Consider the following 27,432-nt stretch of genomic DNA (forward strand, 5'->3'; position numbering starts at 1 on the left):
GGTTAGGAGCAGATCCAATCAGCCAGCAGCGCGCGCATAGAACTCTGCTCCGTAGCTGACGCTAAGCAAAGCTGAGAACCAAAGCCTATGGCTCTGTGAAGGTAAGAAATGGGAAAAGATCAAGCCGTAACCACTTAAGTTTGTCTCGGGGCTGGCAGCTCACTGGATTTGGAGCTCCAGCGCAGAAGGCGAGTTCTTTACCGCTCCGGAACTGGAGCTGGTTGTCCAGCTGGGCCTTCAGTCAGCGGTTCTTCAGTGGCGTCAACGCCTGAGCCACCACCCCGCGGGTTAGCAGAAAAAGACGGAGGGGCGGGGTTGCCAGGAATTGATGAACTTTCACTTCTTCTCACACTCAGTGAAGAAGTTGGCGAGTATTAGTAGTTGCTTCCAGGACGGAATGGGTGGGTGGAGGAGAGAACCTGCTACCTAAGTTAACCCTGAGTGGCCCAAGAATGGAGCTGTCACCTGCTTTCTGCCCTGACATGGACATTGACCTCTTAGCGGTCTTTTGAACTTCAGCCTTGCTGGCCTTCTCTTTCTCTTTCTGGCTTGTGCTGGGGACTAAACCCAGGGCTGCCCTATTTATTTATTTATTTAGTAAAGCAACAACAACAACAACAAAAAAGCACAATTTAAAATCTACTCTCTTAATCTCTTTGTTTATCCATTAAATACAATCTGTCAAAACGACTTCCCCTTTTCTTCAAAAATGAAAGGAATTTTCACACTTATTTCCAAAGCCTTGTGTTTGCCCATTTCAAATCAGATGAATGTCTTTTTTACTTTTTCTTTCAGGTAGAAACCAAAGGTAGATTTCTTTAAGGAAGGGAACTGCTCATGGTAAGCAGTGTTGAAAAGCTTCTATTAATTTCAAGGACTCCCATTATTTGACCCATCCTATCTCGAAAGATCATTTATTCTCTGCTTTCTCCTCTAATCAGATAACTTTCATTTATGTCTCAAAAATATGCCTTGCCCATTTTTGCCCCCGTCTTATGTTTTTAAACCTTGAAAGCCTCTCCACAGCAATCTGGCCTTTACCTTTCCAGCTTCTCATCTTTCAGAGCCCATTACAATAATAATGAGGGTGAAGATTGTAATGATAATGGTGGAGAGCTGGTTAACATTTATTCGGTGGTTTTATGTACTAATTTCTTTATTCTTCTAGGTAGGTCTATCCAACCTTCACTATCCTGAATTCTGAAAGCATTTGCAGCCTGTGTTGTATAATTTGCCACTTCATGGCACTTCTTTTGGGTGCTGGGATTGAACTCAGGGCCTCATGCATGCTAGGCAAGCACTTTACCCTGAGCTACATCCCCACCCCCACTTCATGGCATTTCTAACTACCTGAAGTTATATCTTGTATTTAATCATTTATGAGAATATAAGCTCCACAAAGAGATTTTTCTCACCTACACAGCTATGGTTACAGTGTCTAACCAATGGTACACATTAAGAGCATTTTGTTAAATAAATGAATACATCTTTGAATTATATGAGCACTTACATTTATTTCATATATATTAATCTTTTCCCCATTAGTGGTACAAATTTAAGTTGGTATGACATAATATTATTCCTAAATACAGTGATGTTCTTCAATAAATTAGGTGTTTTAATCCTAACTGCGGATCCCGAAAAGTTGACTTGTTCTATTCTTAGATAGGTTGAGGGATACAAAATGTGTAAAAAGGATAAAGTTAAACCCTTAATGTGTTTGTGTGTGTGTATTTTTAAAAATAGACAACAAATTCATTTCTCACAATTCTGAAGGCTGGAGGTCTGAAATCAGCATCAGTGTGCCAGTGTTTTCTGGTTTGGGTGAGGAAGTGTGGAGAAATCAATTTGTACTTGATTTCTGAGTTAAGGTATATTTTAGACAAATATTTATATAGTATTTGACTTTTTGATTAAATATTTTAAATTGTTAATGACTGGTTTTTTGAGCTTAAATTGTATGTTAAGTAGAGCAGGTAGGGTATTTAGTGTAAACATTTTTGGATATAACAAGTTATTTAAATGATTTCTACGATCTTCGAATACTGATATAGCTCTTTGTATGCTAGCTACAGATCTAAGAGATTTATATACATTTAGTTATTTAATTGTTCATAATAACCCTATGGGGTATGTAATATTTATTATCTTAATTTTACAGATAAGAAACTGAGGCATAGAAAGCTTAAGTGACTTGTCAAAGGTCCCACAGCTTGTAAGTATCAAAACTGGGATTTAAACTTAGAGTCTGGTTGTAGAATTTACCTTTATAGTGTTTTGTTTTGTTTTTTAAACAAATAATGTTGTAGGCATACTTGTGTAGACTTATACAAACATAACTATCTGTAGGATTATTCCTAGGAACAGAATTTCTGGGTCAAAAGATAAATTCATACCAACACACTGTAGTGCCTGCTGCTTTTCCTTTTGGCTGTCATCTAGCAAGGTTGTGTCATTCCTCATTCCTTGAATGTTATTAGCTCCTGGCTTACTGTCATCGTTTGCTGTACACTATCATATTTCTTAGTGATTTGAATATCCTTATAGATGATCCTTCCAGCAACTTGACTCTCTTTCTTGACCTCCTCTCCTCTAGTGATTATAATCTCCAGCTTGTCTTAGTTACTCACTCTCATGGCCATTCTTTGAATTGTCTCTGTCTGTACCTGTGTTGCCTCACTGTGAAGGAAAACACACAGCCCAGTGGCCTTTAACACTTAGCCAGTAATTCTACTATCTTATCCTCACACATTCTCTCATATCTATTTTATACATTTCTTTTCCTTTCCTTATATCTGTAATCCTTTCTCCCCATCCTTATTCACTGCTAGTAACCTTAGTTATGATTTTACTAAGAAACAATTCAGACAGAGCTTCCATAAACTCCTACCAGCATATCTGCTCACCTACCTGCATCTATGCTCTTGATACTCTGCTGACTCTCCCATTAAAATAAATGAATTTTGAGCCAGGTGTGTTGCCACACACCTGTAATCCCAGTGATTCAGGAAGCTAAGGCAGGAGGATTGCATGTCAGAGGCCAGCCTCAGCAACTTGGCAAGGCCTTGAGCATCTCAGCAAGGCACTGTCTCAAATTTTAAAAAAGGTTTGAAGTTATAGTTATAGCTGGGCTCAATTCCTAGTACTGCCTTCCCCTCAAAAAGAGTATCATGTACTTTTATCTTTTTTTTAATATTTGTTTTAGTTGTAGGTGGACACAATCACCTTTATTTAATTTTTATGTGGTGCCAAGGATCAAACCTAGTGCCTCACGCATGCTAGGCAAGCGCTCTACTGCTAAGCCACAGCCCCAGCCCCTTGTACTTTTATCTTAAGCTGACTTTCCCTATTCTTTTTTCTGCCTTGCTTTTCTCCATGACACTTGAAATAATTTCATATTCTATACTGTATATTTTTTAATTTATTGTCTGCTTTCCTTAATAGAATTAAGCTCCATGTGGGAGGGACTTTTTTTTTTTAGTTCATAGTAACTTTGTTCCCTACCAGTTTAAATGGTAATGGGTTTTTTTTTTTTTTTTTTTTTGGTCTTTTTAAAATTTTTAATTGACATGATAATTGTTTATGTTTATAGGGTATGATGTGATATTTCAATACATGTATTGGGGGTGTAGCTCAGTGGCAGAGTCCTTAGCAGTATGAGACCATGAGTTTAACCCTAGCAACCCACTCCCACAAACAAAACTCTTAACTTTAGTACCTGTATACAGTGTACGTATATAATATTAGTACCCTAATTGTAATTGGCATATTCATCACCTCAAACATTATCATCTCTTTGTGTTGGAATGTTCATAATTCTTCTAGCTATTTTGAAATATACAATTAATTGTTATCTGTATACTTATTGTGCTCTGTGCTATAGAACATTAAAAAATATCCCTCTTATGCAACTGTACCCATGTGCCCATTAAACATCCTCTCTCTATCCCCTTCTTACCCTCCCAAACCCTGAAAATCACTATTCTGCTCTACTTCTAGTAAGTCAACATTTTTAGTTTCCACATGTAAGCAAGATCATGTGATATTTGTCTTTCTTTATGTGACTTATTTCATATAACATAGTGTCCTTATTCCTGCTTCCATAAATGAGAGAATTTTATTCTTTTTTATTTTATTTTTGTTTTTTGCAGTACTGAGGATTGAATGCAAGGATCATTCTTTTTTATATATGAATAATATTCTGTTGTGAATATGCACTACATTTTCTTCTTCCATTTATCTGTTGGTGGACACCTAGGTTGACTCCATTATCTTCACTACTGTAACTAATGCTGTAGATATCTACTTAAAATACTGATTTTCTATCCTTTGAATATATATTCACTAGTGGAATTGCTGTTCTAGTTCTAGTTTTTTGAGTATTGTTCATACTGTTTTTCATAATGGTTGTACTAATTTATATTCCCTCCAACAGTATTGTATTAGTGTTTCCCTTTTAGTAGGAAGGGTTTTGTCTGTTTAAGTCTGTGCTAAATTTTTAGCACTAGATGAGTATTTGTCAGGTAACAAATATTCAAATATTTGTTGAATGCATAAATATATTTTATTTTAGTTTTTCTTATAAGGCTAAGAAAAATCACAATCCACATGTCAGTGAGTCAGCAAGATCTAGATCCCGATAGTACTACAGATGTGGAAGTTGTTACAGATACTGAAGAAGAACTTATTAAAGAATGTGAAGAAATATGGAAAGACATGGAAGAAGTAAGTTTCAAGAGATAAAGGTGATATATATGTTAATATAAGAGTTAAATCAATTTCAATAACAATTAGACTTTGGAAAGATAGAATTTTGCTAGTTTCTCGGAACTATTATATATGGTAATATTTATATAGTTTTTAGACCTATAAGCATTCATTCAAGAAGCTTTATGATAGATAAGCTATAGAAAGAGAAAAATTATGACAACTCCTAATCTTAGGTTTATTATCTTGGAATAGCTATACATAATATTGAAGTACAAAACTATACTTAGAAGGAATACTCAACCTAGGCTGAAGGAGTCATGGATAATTTTTATAAGAAGTAATCACTAATTTCATTTCTAAAGGATAGGTAAGACTTGGCCAGTGAAAGTAGGACAGGCATAGAATGCAGAAAGATAAAAATGTATAAAATTTGAAGAGTTAAGAGAACTCTAAGGAGAATATAATGAAAAATGCAAATAAGAACAAAGAAAGATTTGTGGACTGAGACTGGAAAGTTAACTGGAAACAAGAACATGAAGAATTTTGTTGAGTGTGTACTATGGGAAGCCAGGATTATAAACACTGAAGTGACATGATCAGATATTCAGAGTAAGAAAATTATTATGAGGGCTGGGCGTGATGGGTTATGCCTGTAATCCCAATGACTCGGGAGGCTGAGGAAGGAGGATCCTGAGTTCAAAGCCAGCCTCGGCAAAAAGTAAGGCTCTAAGCAACTCAGTGAGACCCTGTCTCTAAATAAAAAATACAAAATAGGGCTGGGGACTTGATTAAATGGTTGAGTGCCCCTGAGTTCAATCCCCCCTACCAAAAAAAAAAAAAAAAAAAAAAGAGCATTTAGGAGGTTCTAGTCCTATTCAGAAGTGAAGACCTAAATAGTGTTACTACAAATAGAATAGGTTCAAGAAATATTAAGGAGGTTAATCACTGTGAAATTGGAGAGAATTATCTTGGATGGTTTCAGATTCATGGTTTGGGCCTTTGGCTGGTTTTGAGGTTATTCCTTAAAACAGAGTATAGAAATGGGAAGAATACATAATTATGAGTGAAAGTGTGAATTCATTTAGAAATTGTTGAGTTTGAAGCATCTATACATTTTCTGTTTTAGTGAGGGAATTGCTTTTGGTATACTACAGTATCTTGGTAAAAATACTGTTCTACTTAAAATAATATATTGTATGTTAGAGGCCACAGAATTTTAGCATCCTTTTCCCAGTAAAGGTTCAGAGTAGGGTGAATTAGTAGTAGTGTCTGTCTCTCTCTCTCTCTCTTTTTTTCTTTTTGGTACCAGGGATTGAACCCAAGAGCTCTGAGCTGCTGAGCCTCATCCCTAGATCTTTTTTATATTTTATTTAGAGAGAGGGTCTTGCTAAATTGCTTAGGGCCTCATTAATTTGCAGAGGCCGGTTTTGACCTAGTGATTATCCTGCCTCAGCCTCCCATTATAGGCATGTGCCACTCTGCCTGGCTCTGTGGGGTCTCTCTTCTTATTTCTTTTTTAAAAAGTAATTTTTAAACATAAATTCTTGGAACTCTTATATCATTAATGTATCTACTACATAATTTGTATAAAAAATTTTTTAAATTTTTTTTCAGTGTATAAATTTAGACTTAAAAATAATTGTAGGCAAGGCCTGGTGGTGCAGGCTTGTAATCCCAGCTACTCAGGAGGCTGAGGCAGAAGGATTCTAAGTTTGAGGCCAACCTCAGCTATTTAGTGAGACTCTGTCTCAAAATAAATAAATAAAAAAGAATAAGGATGTAGCTCAGTGGTAAAGTGCTCCTGGGTTCTATTCCCAGTACAAACAAAACAAAACAAAATAAAAATACTTTTTATAGAAAAATATTGCAACTAGAAATAAGCAAAAATAAAATTTTAAATTTAAATTACTCATTTTTAATTCTCAGATTTATTATTATTATTAATAGTTTGAGATTTTTAAAAATAGTTTTTTGTAGTTGTACACAATAACTTTATTTTATTTATTTATTTATTTTTATGTGGTGCTGAGGATCAAACCCAGGGCTTTGCACATGTGAGGCGAGCGTTTTTCTGCTGAGCCATAACCCTAGCCCCTGGATTTTTTTTTTTAATGGCACAAGAACAGTGTCTCCTGAAGTCTTTGTTTTATGATCTTAACTAACTTCTTACCTACTTTGTTATTTTCTACTGTATTTTCTCTTATTCTCCCCACCTCCCTACCTTTTCCACTTTGTAGTTTATAAGTCACCACAGCTATTGGTTTCTGTTCTTTTTCTTTTGTCTGGTATCCCCTTTTCCTTTTGATATATTTACTTTGGAACCTATTTGGCTGCCTCCTTCATTGTTTTGCCTAAAAAGTGAGGAATTAAAACTCTGATGTTAGATATCTGTATGTTGTTTTAAAGGAGTATTATATTGGACTGATTAAAAAAGGGGAGGAGAAGGAAATTATCTATGGATTATATTATCTGACTTGTTTCTCTTTTTTAATCAAGTGTCAGAATAAATTATCACTTACTGGAACTGAGACACTCACTAATTCAAATGCTCAGGTATGAACTTTTTTTTTTTTTCCCTGAAAATAGGTAAGTACAATTCATTGTATTTTGGAAAAGAAGTATATATGTTTATATTTACTTCAAACATAATTACTTTATTAATACCTGTATTCTTAATCATTTGGAAAACTCTTTTTTCTTCCTGATTTAAGAGTTGGAAGTAAATAAAATAGCAAGATTCCATCAAAAATTTAAAAAAAGGAGCCAGGTGCTGTGGCGCACACCTGTAATCCCAGTGACATGGGAAGAAGACTGCAAGTTTGCGGTCAGCCTTGGCAGTTTAGAGAGACCCTGTCTTAAAATGAAAAAGGCTGAGGATATAGCTTAACTCAGTGGTAAAACACTCCTGGATCTGATCACACACACACACATACACACAAAAAAACCAAACACTGAATCAAGCTATTATAAATAAGAAAGCATTTTCTTTATTATTTGTCTTTTAAATACATTCATTTAGCAGTTGAGCAAATTGCTTGTTCATTGCTATTGTGATACCCTGTTAAAAATTAAAACAATAAAAAAAAAATAGAACAAAGACAGTCCTACTCCGTGTTAGGTAAAATAGCCAAATATATTTTTCTATCTATATGTAACCTTTATTGATTTTACCGTAGGCTTTAGAAGATGATTTAGATCTGTTGAAATAATCAAAGAATTGTGGAATTGGTTTAGGAATAGATCAGTGGATCAGGTAAGGAATTTAAAATGTGACAAAAATATAGTAGTTCAAATCTGTCATAAAAGAATGAATTAGTTAATGAGTTATAGTGATACAACTAGATATCCTGTGGAGGAAAATAAAATGGGACCTCTATTTTCCCTTCTATACCATATAAACTCCTGATGGATTAGCAAAAAAAAAAAAAAAAAAAAAAAAAAATCTGTAAAAAAAACTAGGAGAATATTTTTGCAAACCAGGAATGGGGGAAAACTTCTTGGCTAATACTATAAGTCTGTTTTGTATAAAAGAAAAAATAGATGTATTTTACCATATAAGAAATTAAAAACATTTTAATGATAAAAATTCTAAGGATAGAATCAAATGTACAGATGATTCCAATGAAAGTTCCCCCAAACTGGTAGAGAAATGTCAAAAGACAAAAGAACTCATTTGAGGGTGCTCCTGCTATCCAAATTTGATATTATAATGAATAATAACTTTAATTGAATATAATAATATAAAAAATAAAAGTCCATGATTATAATGATACTTAATTAAAAATAAAAAAGAAATAAAGGGAAAAATTAATTTGTCACTTTTGAAAGTACTTATTAGATTCTTAATGTCAGAATTAGTGATAAACAACCGGGTTCCTCTTTGTGTTCATGAAACTTTTTGAGTCTTGGCCTGGAGTAATGGCTCAGTGATGGAGCACTCGCTTAGCAAGTGTGAGGCACTGGGTTTGATCTTCAGCACCACATAAAAATAAATAAAGTTATTATGTCCATCTACAACTTAAAAAAAAATTTTTTTTAACTATAAGTATGCAGCTGTGTTGCATAGGATAAATAAACTGAATATTGCATTTGAAAAAGCACTACGTAATAAGGAAACCATCATCTTCCTTGGAAAATGTGGTTCCTAGGTTGTAGAAATTGAGATACACTAAATCAGAATCATTAGAGATAGGACCTACAAGCTTATAAATAATTTTCATGCAGTGAGCCAAACACTGGGTCTTGTGTAGCTGTAAATGTGTAGTGTCGGAATATACAATATGTGTTATCCTGTTGTGTTGAGCACCCCCAAGCCCACTCATAAGCTTGATGATTCTCTTGGAGGACCCACAGGACTCAGTATATAGTGAACTTGTTCTATTACAGTGAAAGGATACAGAGTAAAATCAACAATGGGAAAAGGTACATGAGGTGAGATCCACAGGAAACCAGGCACAATTCAGGAGTCCTTTCCTTGTAGAGTCACACAGGACCTGTTCAATTCTTCCGTCTAATTGTGACAATATGTCTATCTGAGGACCTCATTAGAAACTCTTCCCAAAGTTTTCAGTGGAAGCTGGTCACATAGGCATATCCTATCTGGCAGGTAACAAAAATACCAGACTAACAGAAGGAAAGCAGGTGTTCAGCATAAACCACATTGTTTTTTCTTTTTTAATTTATATATGACAGCGGAATACATTACAATTCTTATTACATATATAGAGCACAATTTTTCAGATCTCTGGTTGTATGTATAGTATATTCACACCAATTTGTGTCTTCATACCTGTACTTTGGATAATAATGATCATCACATTCCACTATCATTAATTACCCCATGCCCTTCCCCTTCCCCTCCCACCCCTCTGCCCTATCTAGAGTTTATCTATTTCTCCCATGCTCCCTCTCCCTATCCCACTATGAATCAGCCTCCTTATATCAAAGAAAACATTCGGCATTTGGTTTTTTGGAATTGGCTAACTTCACTTAGCATTATCTTCTCTAACTCCATCCATTTACCTGCAAATGCCATGATTTTAATCTGTTTTATTGCTGAGTAATATTCCATTGTGTATATATGCCACATTTTTTTTTATATCCATTCATCTATTGAAGGGCATCTAGGTTGATTCCACAGTTTAGCTATTGTGAATTATGCTGCTATAAACATTGATCGTGGCTGTGTCCCTGTAGTATGCTGGTTTTAAGTCCTTTGGGTATAGACTGAGCAGAGGAATCACTGGGTCAAATGGTGGCACCATTCCCAATTTTCCAAGAAATCTCCATACTGCTTTCCATATTGGCCTCACCAATTTGCAGTCCCACCAGCAGTGTATGAGTGTACCTTTTTCCCCACGTCCTTGCCAACACTTATTGTTGTTTGTATGCATAATAGCTGCCATTCTGACTGTAGTGAGATGAAATCTTAGAGTGGTTTTGATTTGCATTTCTCTAATTGCTAGTGATGATGAACATTTTTTCATGTATTTGTTGATTGATTGTACATCAAGGACTTAGGAATACAATCAGAGACCCTGCCCCAATTTCCTTAATAAGACTCCTGTGGCACAAGAATTAAAATCAAGAATCAATAAATGGGATGGACTCAAACTAAAAAATTTCTTCTCAGCAAAAGATACAATCTGTGAAGTGAATAGAGAGCCTACATCTTGGGAGCAAATCTTTACCCCTCACCCATCAGAGCACTAATCACTAGAGTATATAAAGAACTCAAAAAGCTAAACACCAAAAAACAAATAACCCAATGAATAAATGGGCCAAGGACCTGAAGAGACAACTTCTCATAAACCACATTCTTTAGATAAACAGTTTAGGTATGTTAAGCCTCTCTTAGGAATGTTTTGGGTGGTAGGAACTATTTTCTTGAAGCCTAACCAAGTTCTCATTGCCAGCCAAAGGACAATGTTATAAGGAGATCTTTCTAAAAATAGTTTTAATCCTGCTTTGTTAATTCTTTTCTGCATACCTTTCATCTTCAAAATTTTATTAGAAGCCCATTTTCTAAAGTAGGAAGTTAGATACTTTAAGAAAATTTTAGTAATTAAATTACTTTAGAAATATTACTATTATTTTTAGAAAAAGTTGTTCAGTTTTATAGCAAGTTGAGAAATTATTTGTATGCTTGCCTGCTGGGCTTTGGTACACTAAAACATATGCTTCATCAATATAGTACCATCAATGTGTATGGGTTTAACTACATGAAATTACGGTTTATTATGAGTTAAAAATAAATTTTAATAATTTCACATATTTCAACCTAAGCTGAACAGAAGTGATATGGATTCCTTATCATCATATGATAGTTTTACCTAACTTAATGCTGCTTTTTAAAAATTTATTATCTCTTACTAATATTAAACTACATTTATACACTTGATACTTCACAAAAATTTTTTTCACATTCCTAATTGATTATCTATAAGGAAAATATTAAACTCTGCTTTGTTAAAGATTTAAAATAGGCTATTTATATCCCTTTAAGGGGAGTAAAGGGAGGAAAGGGGCGGGGATAAAGGGGTAGGAAAAATAGCAGAATGAAACAGATATTATTACCTATGTACATATATGACAGCATAACCAGTGTGATTCCACAACATGTAAAATCAGAAAAATTAGAAATTATACCCCATCTATGTATGATATATCAAGGAGCATAAGTATATTCTGTCATGTATAACTAATAAAAGAAATTTAAATTTTTTTTAAAACCATTAAAACACACACAAAAGATTTAAAATTTTGTTAATGCTCTCTCTCTTTTTTTAAAACTCCTCTTCTGATGTATTTTGACAGGCAATATTATGATACAGAGCAGGGTCTTTGAGCTACTGTAGGTTATAAAAGATAGTAGTTGGTACCTTTGTGATGTAAATACTTTAGTAAAATCCATTTTATTTTTGAAATGTGAATTTTTAATCTGTCCGGGTACCAATAGGAATTACAAATAGAAGATTAAAAACGCTCTGAGATCTAACTTTAAGCATACATGGACTTTAAAATATTAAAGTCTAACCAGTCAACAGATTTTCACATAGATTATCAAAATTGGAATGACGGGGATCACCTACTACCAAAACCACATTAGCCCTGATTTATATTTGGCTAAGAAATACACAGTTTGCAAGCTGCAAACTTGTGGAGTAAAGCTGGTATTTATGTGTGGCTTGTGGGACCAATCTTATTTTATAATTATTTGGATTTATGTATTTAAATTGTATTTAAATATGTATTTAGCTATCAGCTAAAAGTAGTTGTAGTTTTTCTAAGAAGAAAAAAAAAATTAAGGCAAATTTATCTAAAAATGTTGACAATAAATAACTTTTTTTAAAATTGTGGTACTAGGGCTGGGAATAGTACCCAGGATGCCAGGCATGGTATACATGTGCTCTACCACTGATTTACATTCCTACCCCTTTTAATTTTTTATTTTGAGACAGAGTCTCTTTGCTAAGGCACTGAGGTTGCCCATGCTGGCCTTGAACTTGGGATCCTCCTGCCTTATACTTCAAATATTTGGGATTAGAGGTAGACATCACTGTGCCTGGACCATTTTTTTATTTTAAGTTTTTATTTTTTTTTTTAAGGAAATTATCTTAATGCACTTAGGTTCTTTTAGTTTAAATGGTGAAGCAGAATTTATCATTTTTAATACTATATTATTCGTATAAGATGCTGTAATTAGCATGGTTTAAAACAGAATTATGTTTATAGTGTTAAATGTTCATAGTTTAGTTTTACTTTTGTTAGCTATTTATGTTAGGAACTAATATTTAAGTATTAAAATGGTCTACATTTTTATCTATGAATAGCTATGATATCTATTAAATCTCTTTTTTTTTTTTAGCTATCATTATTGATTATGCAAGTGAAATGTTTAACTGCTGAACTCAGTCAGTGGCACAAAGAAACACCTGAAAGTAAGATTTTAATTTTTAGATTTGTATTTTTGTAGACAATTTAATGATCACAAGAAGAATTACAAGCTCCATTTGGCTTTCTTGAAATTTCCTGAATTCTCCTGATACTAGGAAGATGGAAAGAAAGCCAAGAATAGCATTTAAACATATATTCAAAGAATCATTTCAACAAGTACAGTATGACAGATTCTAAGAATATAACATTTTTTAAAAACTCTTCCAATGTGGCAGCCTATGGGACTGGTAATTCTGGGTATGAGGCCAACAGAGCAGCCTGTGCATTCAGTAGTACCTGGATAATAGGGTGTGTGTGTTAAGGGATAATGATAACAAAAAAAGTAAAAATCAAAAATCACCTAATATGCAGCATCAAAAGGAATAGAATAAGAATACTAAACCTGAGAGTCAAAGGACTTGAAAATGTCTTTATTCCTTCATTCTTGAAGGATACTTGCATTGAATATGCAATTCAGAGCTATTGTTTATACTTGAAAAATATGCTCCCTAGTTATTGGTAAGAAATAACTAGATACCTTTGAAAGTTTTCAGTAGCGTATCATTTGAAAAATTTCAAATAACACTTGATTAGGAAAGGTAGACTTTTCTAATGTATGAATTTAACACAAATTTTACAGAATTAATATCCATTGCTATTTCATTTGACTGGCAAAATTTATGGAAGAGTTTGTCTTTTGCTGGTTTGTTTTTATTGTTTTGGGTGTATTTTTTTGGGGGGTGTCAGTACCGTAAGGATTGAAACTAGGGCTGCATACATGATAGGCAAATCCTCTGACACTGAGCTATATCCCCAGCTCTCTTTTGCCGTTTTCAATTCATTACTTGTAGATATGTTTTAAGAAAGGAGTCTGATATTCTCTACCAAAAATGAAATTGAACATTTCATTCTGTGAAATTCCATTTCTGGGAATATGTTCTATAGAAATGAAAGCACCAATACCTAAAAAATGTGTTTGCTGTATTCTTGTTATTGTAGCTAAAATTTAAGTGCAAAGTTCATGCTTAGTCAACAGAATCACCCAGTATGTTATGGTATATTCTTGCTGTGGAATATTATACAGTCAGTAAAAGGATGAATTAGACCTGCAACATATGAATGGAAGGGGTTTTCATGGGAGTTTTGTTGAGTGAATTCAAAATGGAGTGAATGTGTGTAATACGATATTATTCTTGTGCGGTTTTACTTGTTTTGTTTTGTTGGTACTGGGGATTGAACCCAGGGGCATTTTCCCTCTGAGCTGCATCCTCAGCCTTTTTTATTTTTTATTTTGAGACAGGGTCTCTTTAAGTTGTTTAGGGCGTTGCTAAGTTGCTGAGGCTGACCTTAAACTTGTGGTCCTCTTGCCTCAGCTTCCTGAGTTGCTCGGATTACAGGTGTGTACCACCATGTGTAGCTGATATTATTCTTGTAAAATCAGCAGTGATAAAAAAATAATAAACCTTTTAATATATGTGTGCCTAAATTTGTGTGTGTGTGTGTGTGTGTGTGTGTGTGTATCTAGGATTATATGCCTACATATAGGAACACACTATAGATTATTAAACTTGCTTTTGAGGGTTGGGGGAAAAACACTAAAAACAAAATTCCACATTTATCTAAAAGTATATATAATTGGTTATATGTACAAAGATGGGAAACAAAAATAATTTCACAAATGCTTCACATATTTCATAAAGCATTCTGTAATATACAGAAGGAATGGGTTATCTTGAACACCAAAAAACCAATTCTTGAGAGTTAACTAAATATATGTATAATTTTGTTTTGGTTTTGTAGTAACTCCCCTGACAGAGGATGTTCTGATAACATTAGGAACAGAAGAGGTAAGTAATTTATCAATTTGTAGTAAACTTAAATAATTTATAACCAGAATATTTTAGATTAGTTCATGACATAAGAAAAATGGTATGAAATTACCCTAAAACCATATTTTTATTTGATTATATTTTATTGAACTAAATAGTTTTTAAAATTTGAAGTCAATTTTTATATCAGAACTATTGCAAATATTAGTGATTAATATGTAAACCTTAATTGTATATCTCATTTTTAGGTGTTTAAACTCGATTAATAAAAATAAAAGGTTAAACATAATTAATTGATTTCACACATACATCTGTTCTTCTACTATGGATTAAAAATTTGTGACATCCCGGTTCATATGTTAAAATCTAATTCCCAATGTAATGGTACTAGGAGGTGAGAACTTTGGGAAGTATTTAGGTCTTGAAGGTTGAGCCTCATAAATAAGATTAATGCTCTTATGTGTGGCTGAAGGAACCACATTTCTTTTCACCATGTGAGCAAGAAGTCAGTCTTTTGTCAGACACCAGATCTGCTGGCATCTTTTTTTTTTTGGTGCCAGAGACTGAACCCAGGAGTGCTTAACCACTGAGCCACATCCCCAACCCTTTTTTAATTTTTTTTATTTTGAGACAGGGTCTTGCTGAGTTGCTTAGGGCCTCGCTAAATTGCCAAGGCTAGCTTTGAACTCACGGTCCTCCTGCCTCAGCTTTCCAAGCCACTGGGATTACAGGTGTGCACCATTGCACCCAGCTATGGCATTTTAATCTTGTATTTACAGCCTTTAGAACTGTGAGAAATAAATTTCTTTCTTTCTTTTTTTTTTTTTAGCTTCCCTATCTATAGTATTTTGTTATAGCAGCCCAAAAGTACTACAGAAAATTGGTACTGAGAAGTGGGGTGGTACTCTAATAAATATAAAAAATGTGGAATTTGCTTTGAAATTGGGTTAGGGGTAAAGGCTGAAGAATTTTTAAGTGTATTCTAGAAAAAGCCTACGCCACCATGAGGAAACCTTTATAGATAATTTTGGTGATAATTCAGAAAGAAAAGAGGGAAGCTATAGAGAAAGACTCAGTTTTCTTAGTGCCTGAGTAATCCTAAACAGAATACTGGTGGAAGTATGCACAGTATAGATTCTTCTGATATTTCCAATGGAAATGAGAAGCATCATTTCTAAGGGTAGAGAGGAGAAACTAGTGTTTTTTGTTTTTTTTCTTTCTCACTATGCAGTACAACACAGCATCACTGGTCACCAAAATATATGGAGATTTCTCCATACCAGAAACCACTTTTCTGGCAGATTTTGCAGCACATGGGAAGGGACATGAAGCTTCCATACCCTCTTTATGCCTCCCTCCTTGAACCTTCACGTATTCAGACATTCAGAAGCTCCTGAACCCATCACAATATGCAAAACAGCAATTTAAAACTTAAGGGCTATTCATTTTTGTAATTTTCCATTTAATATTTTCAAACCACAGTTGATCCCACGTAACTGATACCAAAGAAAAGGAAAGCTGTATAAGGAGGAATTACTGTAGAAATGTGTATACCTATTTCTGACACTTCATTTGTTCTTCATCCTGTACTGTGGGTATTTCTGTTCCTTTGTTCCATATTTCTGTATTTAAACCAATACCACTTTATCTTGGCTACCTACTGAAGCCTAATAAAGACATCACAAAAAAACCAATATTTCACATTAAGTACTATGAGTGTTCTAAGTTTGTTGTTGTTTTCAAAATTGTTTCCCATTTTCATCTAAATTTTAGAGGTGGCTTTTTATTCTATCCCATAAAAACCTTGCTGAAATTTTAAGTAAACTTCCCCCTTCATTATAAATTAAGTTGGGGGAGAATTGACATCTTTAACATATTTAGTCAGAATGCAGATCTCCATTTATGTGGTATTTAAAATAAGCATCTCAGTAATATTTTTGTAGTTTTCAACAAATAGGTCTTACATATCTTTTGTCAAATTCATCACTTAGTATATTTTAAAATCTTTTTTCCCATTCCCCATCCCTTCCCTTCATTCCCCTTTGTCTAATCCAAAATATTTCTATTCTTTCCTAACCACCCCCACCTTATTGTGAATTAGCATCTGCATATCAGAGAAAATATATGGCATTTGGTATTTTGGGGAATGGCTGATTTCACTTAACATAATATTCTCCAGTTCCATCCATTTACCAGTAAATGTCATAATTTCATTCACTTTATGGCTGTGTAATATTCCATTGTGTATATGTACCACATTTTCTTTATCCATTCATCTATTGAAGGGCACCTTGGGTTCCAAGCTGAACTGTATGCTTAGTATTTTTGATGCTCTTTAAATGGTTCTTTCAAATGTCAGTTTTTTATTACTACTAAGTACTAAGATCAATCTTGATCTTACATTGATCTTACATCCTGTGAGCTTGAGAAATCTTTTTATTCTAGTAGCTTTTTATAGTTCTGTAAGATTTTCTAAATTGACATGTCATTTGAAATCAGATTTCTACATGGATTATCTGAGATTTATTATCCTTTCCATTCTAGATGCTTTTCATAACTTTTTATTGTCATATTTTACTGTCGTAGAACTACTTCAGTAAAATATTAAATGTAGTCAGTAAGAATGGACATCTTTGTCTTGCTTCTGGTCTTATCCGAAAGCATTTGCTTTTTCATCATTAAATTAAGTCCGCTACTTAATCAACTGAACATAGGATAAATCCCACTTATCATAACATTAATCTTTTTTATTTATTGCTGATTTTAATTTGTTGAAGTTTTACATATCTTTTTATATCTATGTTCATGTGAAATATTGGTTTTTTTGTGATGTCTTTATTAAGCTTTGATATAAGAGTGATGATAACAACCTCATAGAATGAATTGAGAAGTATCCTCTCCTCTTCAAAAGAGCTTGTATATAATTGGTATTGTTTTTTCTTCAAGCATTGGAACCCATAGGTGAAGCCATCTGGGCTAGCATTTCCTTACAAACTAAATAAAAATTCTGAGATGAATAAAACTTTTAATCCAGGAACGTTTTTAACTACAAATTCATTTTCTTTAGGGCTAGTTAGGTTTTGTTCTTCTCTGAATGAGCTTTGATAGTATGTCTTTCAAAGCATTGTTTCATTCTAATTTGTCAAATCTATTGATATAAAATTATTTGTAACATTTCATTTGCCCATTTTCTTTCTTTCTTTTCTTTTAATAGCTTTATTACTGAGCTATATCCCCAACCCTTTCTATTTTGAGATTAATTTGAATTATTTTGTTCTAGTTCCAAAAATTAAGACATGATCTTGAAATGGTACTATCTACTATTCAGTCAAAGAATGAAAAATTAAAGGAAGACTTAGAAAGGTATGTTTATATTATAATTACTATTAATCATTGATATGTATTGAATTGGCACTTAAAATCCATAATCTGTGTTTTCATGTTTGAAGGGAGCAACAATGGTTGGATGAACAGCAACAAATAATGGAATCTCTTAATGCACTTTACAGTGAATTGAAAAATCAGTTTGTGACATTTTCTGAAACAAGGTAATTTTGTGGTTCTAAGTTTTTTAAATAGGAGAAAGTATTTTCTTTTTCATGTTACCTAAACTATAGATGAAAAGAAGACAAATCTCACCAGGAATTGTGGGTCTTACCTTAACTTTTGCCGATTATTAGTTACATGATTTTTTATGAATGACTTGACTGGGTTGTATTATTAGTTTCCCTACATGTTATAAAGAAAATATATCTTTCATAAAACTAGTTATGTTGTTGGAGCAATGAAGTTTCAGCATTTTTGAAGTTTTAGACGGATACAATACTTTTATTTATTTATTTTTTGTGGTGCTGAGTGCCTCACATGTTTGAGGCAATCACTCCACCACTGAGTTACAACCCTAGCTCTCAGCAAAGTTTTTTATTAACTTTATGAAGAACCAGGTACATATATATACATTTTACCAGTTAATTGTTTCTCTTAATTTTCTTTTTATCTATTAGAATCTTTAGTGAGCTGAAAACTAAAATGCTTAATATAAAAGCATTCAAGGAGAAACTCTTGAGTACCTTGGGTGAGTTTCTAGAAGACCATTTTCCTCTGCCTGATGGGAATGTTAAAAAGAAAAAGGTAAGTTTTAGAGAAGATATGCATGTAGATTTTAAATTGTTTTAGGTAGGTCCAAAGGCAAGTTTTCTTATATAGTGAGAAGATATACACACGGATAAATGTACTGAAATATGCCATCATCACGTATTTACTGAAAAATTAGAAGCCACCTACTTGTTCAATAAAATGGGACTGATTAAGCTGGTGTGTGGTGGTGCCTGCCTGTAATCCCAGGAACTCCGAAGGCTGAGACAGGAGGACCAAGAGTTCAAAATCAGCCTTAGCAACATCAAAGCACTAAGCAACTCAACGAGACCCTGTCTCTACATAAAATACAAAATAGGGCTGAGAATGCTCAGTGGTCAAATGCCCCTGAGTTCAATCCTTGGTACCTCCCTGGGGGGAAAAAAAATGGGATTGATTAAATTTTTTTATATTATATCCATATGATATGAAAAGTTCAGCTTTTAAAAATGATTTGTTGAACACCATTAGAGTTCATGAAATGCTCATATTTTTAAATGAATAAAACAGATGACTAGATTTTATGACTTGAATATAATTTATACCATAAATGTAAGGTCTGGTAGGTGAGTTTTGTTTTTGTTGTTGATGATGTTGTTTGCTTTTTTACTATTTGTCATGAATGTATACCTCTTTTTAAATCAGAAGAATGTTTGAAAATTGTTAGTTTAATCTAGGTTAATAATTATTTGAATAGAATTTATGATAAAATAAACTTTTTCCAAAAACACAAGTAAATCATTGAGTGACAGAAGATTGTGAATGACTACTCTAATTCCTTTTCTTTAATACATTATATAGCATAAATAAACAAAACTTTGAAATTGGAATTGGTATTAAAACTGGTACCAGAATAGTTTCTCTAAAATGTAAATATAGTTTAATCATTTTTTATTATAAAACTTTTGGCTCCCTATAGGATGAAGTCTATAAATTACTTAGAATAATGGATTTATACTTTGGAGTGTATCTGTCTGTTCAGCCTCATCATGAATTGTTTTTTTTTTTTTTTTTTAGTTGTCAGTGGACCTTTATTTTATTTATTTATATATGGTGCCAAGAATTGAACCCAGTGCCCCACACATACTAGGCAAGCACTCTACCGATGAGCCATAACCCCAGCCCCCATGAATCATTCTTTATTTATCTCTTATGTGAATCCATTCAATCTTACTACTATAGCCAAACAAGGTATGCAGTGACCTCTCACTTTTTTGGGCCTTATATTGCTGTATTTGCTTTGCTTAGAAAACCTGTATATCTCTGTCTACATATCTTCTGAGTTAATTTCTTTTTATTTTTCTTTTTGTTTGGTGCTGGGGATTAAACCCAAACCTGTCATATCCTAAGCATGCACTCTACCACTGAGCTGTATTCCAGGATGAGTTCACATTTATTAAAGGGCTGGAGACATAGTTCAGTGGTATTGTGCTTGCCTAGCAGTTGTACTGAAAAAAAAAAAAAAAAGGCAGAATTATATTTATTGAATGAATTTGAGAATATCAGGAAAAAAAGAAAAAGTTCTTATAATTGCAATCTGTGTTCATTTTATTTTTCGCATTCTTCTTTGAAATCATCTCTGGGCATTATATTTGTTATGGACTATGTCTTCCATTCTAGCCATTATTATTTATATTTATTTATTTTGGAAATTATTGAAAGACCATTCTGTGAAGGTCATGATTCTTTTGATCTTAATCTTGTAACAGTTCACTGATTTTCTAATTTCAGTCTCCCCATTTGTTTCAACTTTAGTTTTTAAAAATTATTAAACTATTAAACTTCTTCAATAATAAAACCACATGTGTGAGGCATCCTGAAATGCAAAAAATTGATTACTAGAAGCCATTAAGAACTATTGATACATGTTGTAAAATGATAGATTACTATCTGTCTACCATCTGTGCCTCTGTTTTCCCTGCCCTCCTCTCTTTCTATGTCTCTCTTTCTGGCCTACAGTAATACTATATATATTATTACTGCCATAATAAAATATCACAGACTTCTTGGCTTAAGCAACAAATTAATTTTTGCAGTTTAGAGGTGGAAGCCCAAGATCAGAGTTCTGTCAGGGTTGGTTCCTGGTAAGGTCTCTCTTCCTGACCTGTAGATTATACCTTCTCATTGTGTTCTCACATTCGTTTCTTCTCTGTATACAAGGAGAAAAGAGAATTCTTAGTGTTTCTTCCTCTTAGAAAGGAAGGAACCATGAACTGGGATGTGACTCAGCAGTAAGGGGCTTGCCTAGCATAGGCAAGGCTCTGGTTTTGATCCCCAGTACCACAAAACAAGCAAAAAACCCAGTTATTTCAGAGTAAGGTCCCATTCTATGACCTCATTTTCATATTAATTACCTCTTTAAGACTCTGTTCCCAAATATAGTTGCATTAGGAATTTGACACATGAATTTCTAGAGACATACTCATTCTACAACATTGGACTTGATAATTCAAAAATGGACATGAAAAAGAAAGCTAAAAACATTCTCCATCAGTTCAGTTCTTTAACATGAGGTGAACACCATCATTAGCATTAGGTAAATATAATTTGAGACATCTTTCTAAACATACGCTTATAAAAATATAAATTGATGGATAATTGAATCAGTGGAATTTTGTACTTGCTAATATGAAATAAATGCTAAATGTAATTTTATGTAGATTTGATAGAAGAGTGAAAAATAGTTAAGTGTTGAATTGTTGAACTCAAAAATTTTTTTGCCTCGAATAGTCTGAGTTCTGGAAAGATCTTTCTAATGCAAGGAAAATAAATCATGAAAAACAACATAATATAAGAGTTTTTTTAAGGGCTAGGGTTGTAGCTCAGTGGTAGAGCACTTTCCTTGCATGCGTGAAGCACTCGGTTCAATCCTCAGCACCACATAAAAATAAATAAATAAAATAAAAATATTGTGTCCATCTACAACTAAAAAAAAATTGAACAAAAAAGAGTTTATTTAACTCCATTTCTCAATTTTAGGTAGAATTAAAGATGAGGAAATTAGGGCTGGGGTTGTGGCTCAGTAGTAGAGCACTTGCCTAGCACATGTGAGACACGGGTTTCGATTCTCTGTACCACATATAAGTAAATAAATGAAATAAAGGTCTCTCAACAACTAAAAAATTTTTTAAAAATCATTCTTCTTTAAAAAAAAAAGAAAGAAAATTAACATTCTTTCTCTATTCCAATTTTGCGTTGTTTTTACTTTGGTGGGTTTATAGTATTTATGTTGTGCTAAGAAATCATCATTCATGTCTATGGTTAGCTTTCATTCTGTTTTGTATTGGATCAGTACCTATCTAGTACCACTGATTTTTTTAGTTCTTACTTTTGATCCATTGCTTTCTTTCATGGTTTTGTTAATGGTTGGTTTATTTGTTTTCTTCCCAAATAATTTGTTTAAGAAAAATTTCTGAATGTTTTATTCTTTGTCTTCTTAAAAATATTTTGTTGTCTTTATACTCAATGTTTCACACATTTTTTAATTGAAACTCAAGATTTGGCATTGCTCCATATCTTCTAAGATGAATGGACTATGTAGAAATCTGAGGCCAGACTCTAGATGATTTGCTGCTTCTGACTATAAAGCTGACTAATTCTTCAAGCTTCAGTAACTTAAAAGTATATGTCACAGTGCTGATCATTCAATATCAGTTTTTATTTGAAGATGATATGTTCTTTCTTTAGACAGATTTAGCTCATATTTCATGAAAAATTTCTATAATTACATCTATTGTTTATCCTCTTATGTTGAAACATTCACTTCTTTTGTTGCTCTGCTTCTTTTAAAGAATTTTTTTGGCTTCCTTCTTATTTATTAATCAATTCTGTAATTGTGTTGCCTTCACCACTGCTTACTCATATACTGATTTTTACTACTCTTTTTCATTTAGCAAGATATAAGGAGATTTTTAAATGCAAATTTACTCTGATGTCTTTACTAGAAATCTTATTTATTTTTGTTAGTATTATTTTATTATTTCTTTAACATATTTATATTTTCACAAGGCCTTATAAACATTCCATGATAATCTTTGGTATCTTTTATTTATTTATTTTTTGTAGTGGGTATTGAACCCAGGGCCACTTACTGAGCCACATCCCAGTCCTTTTGATGTTTTAATTTGAGTCAGGATCTCACTAAATTGCTTAGTGCCTGGATTACCAGTGTGTATCACCATGCCCTGCAATCTCTGGTATCTGTAAAGTATTGGCAGTATAGTTGGTGACTTGTAATTAATAGAATGTCTGAACTCAGTTCTTTTGATTGGGTTTATTGGAAGATTTCTAGCAGTTTCCTTTAGAGATTTGTCCTATTGAACATTTTAAACAATTTGGATGAAGAGGTAGAATACATGGCTATCAAGGTTTGCAAATGGTATGAAACAAGAGGATTAGATGGTAAATATATTGGATGGCAAAATTGGGCTTTGGGTGTCCAGGACCTTGGGCCAAGTTTAATAAGAAGATGTTTAGGAGAAATATACAACATATTGTTCTTGGGTTTAAATCACTAAATAATGAGTGCTGGGGGTGTAACTCAGTGGCAGAGTGCTTACCTAGCATGCACAAGGCTCTGAATTCAATTCCCAGTACTGTTTCAAAACAAAACATCATCAAAGAATGAGGGAGACATATCTTTGTTAAACGTGTGAAAGCACTTTGGCATTTTCAGTGATAGTATGTTCAGAAGTTAGCAGGGTGAAATAAATGTCTGAAAGCAAACCTACAATAAAAGTTTGTTTCAGAATTCTTCTTAAGTCATCCAATCATGAGTTTGATTTCAGTTACCGTGTACCACTGTAACTAAGAAACAATAATTTTTAAAAACCTCATATTATAGTTTAGCATTCTGCCACTAGCAAAATGAAAATGTTAATTGTTTGTTATTCACATTTCTCTAAAAGAAAAACATTCAAGAATCAACCAAACAGCTGATAACACTGCATGAAATACTAGAGGTAAGCATATTGTATAGTTTTTTGTTGTTGTTGTTTTAATGCTATCTTTTAATATACTCAGGCTTCAAAAAGAGAAAATACTACTTTAATTCTTTAGGTATATGTCAATCTGTTTTTAAATTTTTTTAGTTATACATAGACACAATATCTTTATTTTGTTTATTTATTTTTTATGTGGTGCTGAGGATTGAACCCAGTACCTCACATGTGTGAGGCAAGCGCTCCACCACTGAGCTACAACCCCAGCCCCTATATCAATCTTTATTATATATATTCATAATAATTTATCTTTGCTAAAAAATTAGTTTCTTCCATATAGTATTAAGGAAAATATTATCATTTTTTAAGAATGTGAAATTTAAGTCTTAACTTTAATCACATTCCCAAGTTTTATCACAGTTAAAGACTTTAAAAATTATATCATGTTATTTGGCATATACATTGAAAAGTCCTGTGCTGCTACAATGTTAGAATTTAAATTGACACCTCTATAACTCAAAAATATGTGAAGTGAGCTTAAAGATTCTTTCCACAGAGTCATAAAAAGTTTTGTACAATTTTCCTTAAATTAAATAGCATCAATCTCTTGTCATAATGTAAAGACTGAGTAATTTCAACCTTTTCCGTATGACATTTATTTTGTTTTATAAATACTTTTGATCTTTTTTAAAAAAATGTTTCTCTTAGGGCTGGGGATGTGGCTCAATCGGTAACGTGCTCATGTGGCATGCGCCGAGCGCTGGGTTCGATCCTCAGCACCACATAAAAATAAAAATAAAAATATGTTGTGTCCACCGAAAACTAGAAAATAAATATTAAAAACTGCTCTCTCTCTCTCTCTTTAAAAAAAAATGTTTCTGAACTTAGCCAAATTCTTAAATATATTAAATTCCTTAGAAAATCTAGATTTGACAATGCACAGCAATTGAGCAGAGAGGAAAATAAAATAGTTATGAATAGTGTATTTACCAATTGGTAAAGTGTGCCTTTTTTTTTTTTAACACTAGTAAGTTTTTTGAAGAATGTTTTCAGAAAACATGTTTCATTGTGATTTAATGAATTGGGTGCTAAAGTCCCTATCTTTATCTAAATAAATAGTTGCCTCAATAGATCTTTCTTTTTTTGTTTTAGATATTTTTTTTTTAGATTTTTCTTAATAAACAATATCATTGCTTTGAAAACCAAAATGCAAATATTTATTGGATTTATAATTGTAATCTTTTAACTTATTTCTAGCTATTCCAGTTCATACCAAAACTATTACATATTGTTAGCGTGGTTGTTTTAAAATTTTTAAATAAAAATTGTGACTTCATGCAGCAAATATTGACAAGTATTAACTGTGAAGTACAAGTGTAAAATTTTCAAACTGTACTGTGAGATACAGTGTAAAACTTAGAAAACTAAGTATGTTCCTGAGATTTATATTATTAGTGATAACAGTAACCAATATTTAAAACTGTTATTCAGTGCAAAACAAAATTTAATGTACATATTCATTTTAAATTTGAATTTTTAACAGCCATTTCTAGTGTCTACTAAAATTTTAGTTAATACAATTTAAATTAAAAATGAAAAATAAGAAAACTTTTATTTTTGTAGTGATGGGGATCAAACCCAGGGCCTCACATATGCTAGTAAGCACACTACCAATGAGTCACACTTACAACTCACAAAGCTTTCAAAGTGCTTTAATGGGAATATGTTTAATTCTTTATCAAGATTCCTAAAAGTAATGAGGCCACAAGCTTTTTTCCCTAGAATATGACTTGAAATAGACAAATTAATGCTAGTTGAAATTTTTATTTCAAGAATCAAGATATTGCTATTATAAAATATGAAATTAGAGTTTGGCAGGTTAATTTTATTCACTCTTCTAGCACTTTATTTGTTAAAATTATGCTTTTTCTTTTCCATGTTCCTTAAAGTAATAGCATCTTTCCCTTGAAGCTTTGGTGTAGCAATTCAGAGATTAAGCCTAACTCATGATCTGCCACTGATTGTGTGCCCCCATAGAATCCTTTAATCTTTCTGAGTTGTGATTTCATAATTTGTGAAGGCACCAGGGGGTAGATGAGGAGGCAAAATTACAATTAATTTCCATTTTGAAATTTTCACTGTGTTTTTTTGTTAGTTGGTTTGTTACCGCTGATCTACGTCCCCAGTCCTTTTTATTTTTTATTTTGAGACAAGGTCTGTCTAAATTGCTGAAGCTGGCCTTGAAATTTGAAAGCCTCAGGCTTTTAGCCTGGTGTGTCACTGGGATTACAGTCCTGCACTATCACAAGCCCAGCTATTTTTGACCATGCTTTATAAAACATTAGTATTTAAAGTATTATAAATTTTTGCTTCCTGAAAAAACTTTCCAAATGAGAAGTCATATCCCATCTATATTTATCAAAGTGTATAAATGCATTCTACTGTCGTGTATAACTAATTAAAACAAATTAAAAATTAATTTAAAAGTTTTAGATTACATAATTAGTACAAAAACTTGAACCTTCTCAATTTTGGTTGTAATCGCTTAGCATCCTTGATAAAGAAATCAAAGACAAAGGAAATGATGATAAAATCAACTATTCTGAAGATTTATCAGAAGTGTAGATGTTTGGAGGGTGTGGAAACTGGCAATTTCTTTTACCCACTCACAAATACTAACACTCTCATTTAAACTTTCTGTATATTTTGTGTGGGGGGTATGTGTGTCTGTGTGCACATGCGCTTTGCTTATTAGGATCAAGCCCAGGGCTGTGCACATGCTAGTCTAGTAGTCTAGTGCTTTACCATTGAGTAATAATTTGAATTTTTAAGATTCTTCTCTTATTCTAAATAAATTATTAATCCTAAAAGAGGGAGAATTGTACCAGCTTTCTAAAGCATTTTTGGGGAATGTTTTAAAAAATTAAGATAGAAAGATTTATTTTAAAAACTTTTTTCATTCACTGATATTTATAGTCATTTAAAAAATCAAATCATTTATTTAAGCTAGTACATAAAAGTTATGCTATAAACAGTTGTTCAGGGAGAAAAGAGGTCAGCATCCCTTGGTGGAAAACTTTGTTTTATTATAGCTGTGTAGATTTTTTCCCCAGTAAAGTATATTTTGGATGATATTTTTTTTCTAGATTCTTATAAATAGATTATTTGATGTTCCACATGATCCATATGTCAAAATCAGTGATTCCTTTTGGCCACCTTATATTGAGCTGCTGCTGCGTAATGGAATTGCTTTGAGACATCCAGAAGATCCAACCAGATTGAGATTAGAAGCCTTCCATCAATAAGAGGATGTTCTTTTTTCATAACAGGAAAGAATCTTGTCATCTAAGGATAATGGAAACAGGACTATTTGAATAAAAGAATATTATTTGCAAATCGAAATAATAATCCATCTTTCTTTTATCCTTAAGTGACATGTATTGCCATTTCTTCATTTTAAAAATGGCCCTTTCTTATTCATTCAGTGCTATGGTGTTTTAAACTGTACAAAGAAAGCAAGTAAAAAATATTGTAGATTTATAAAGCATTAATGTACTTTGCCTCATTCGTTGTTCTTTGGAAAATTCTTTGTTAATTTAGGATATTCTTAATGTAATAATAATAATTTTCTTTTCAATTTTATGGCAGTATATTTTATGCATTTTAAGTTTCATTTGTATTTAAAAATTATATTTAGGAATTATAATGGAAAGATCATTTATTTTGCCGATGTTTATAAAATTGAAGTAATATCCCAAGGAGAAAGTGACATAATTAAAAATACCTAGCAAATCTATTTCATGTGTATTGCCTTATTTCTAGATTTATTAAAAATTGGAATATGAAAATACAAATGGCAAAAGCTGGTATATGAAAACTATATT

General features: G+C 32.6%; 1 protein-coding gene across 2 annotated transcripts; it reads left to right on the forward strand.

The window, feature by feature from the left end:
* The first annotated feature begins 33 nt into the window (after positions 1-33).
* Positions 34-27,344, forward strand: Cenpk (centromere protein K). Of its 2 annotated transcripts, none has more exons than XM_027951617.2 (11): positions 34-101; positions 2,162-2,215; positions 4,574-4,725; positions 7,207-7,263; positions 12,578-12,650; positions 14,446-14,492; positions 17,755-17,837; positions 17,924-18,022; positions 18,479-18,605; positions 23,516-23,569; positions 26,695-27,344. In XM_027951617.2, exons 3-11 carry the CDS (start codon positions 4,609-4,611, stop codon positions 26,851-26,853), a joined length of 816 nt encoding a protein of 271 aa, XP_027807418.1. In that variant the 5' UTR covers positions 34-101; positions 2,162-2,215; positions 4,574-4,608; the 3' UTR covers positions 26,854-27,344. The 2 variants fall into 2 exon arrangements, with proteins under 2 accessions (XP_027807418.1, XP_071468665.1); XM_071612564.1 differs by lacking the exon at positions 34-101 and adding an exon at positions 797-840.
* Positions 27,345-27,432: the final 88 nt, after the last annotated feature.

The sequence above is a fragment of the Marmota flaviventris genome, chromosome 5 (assembly GCF_047511675.1).
Source record: "Marmota flaviventris isolate mMarFla1 chromosome 5, mMarFla1.hap1, whole genome shotgun sequence".
Lineage (NCBI taxonomy): Eukaryota > Metazoa > Chordata > Mammalia > Rodentia > Sciuridae > Marmota > Marmota flaviventris.

Excerpts from the sequence above, each read along its gene's own strand:
- Cenpk (XM_027951617.2), top strand. The coding sequence starts at position 4,609 with ATGTCAGTGAGTCAGCAAGATCTAGATCCCGATAGTACTACAGATGTG. Across the intron at positions 4,726-7,206 it reads TATGGAAAGACATGGAAGAA|TGTCAGAATAAATTATCACT; the intron begins GTAAGTTTCAAG and ends TTTTTAATCAAG. Across the intron at positions 7,264-12,577 it reads TCACTAATTCAAATGCTCAG|CTATCATTATTGATTATGCA; the intron begins GTATGAACTTTT and ends TTTTTTTTTTAG.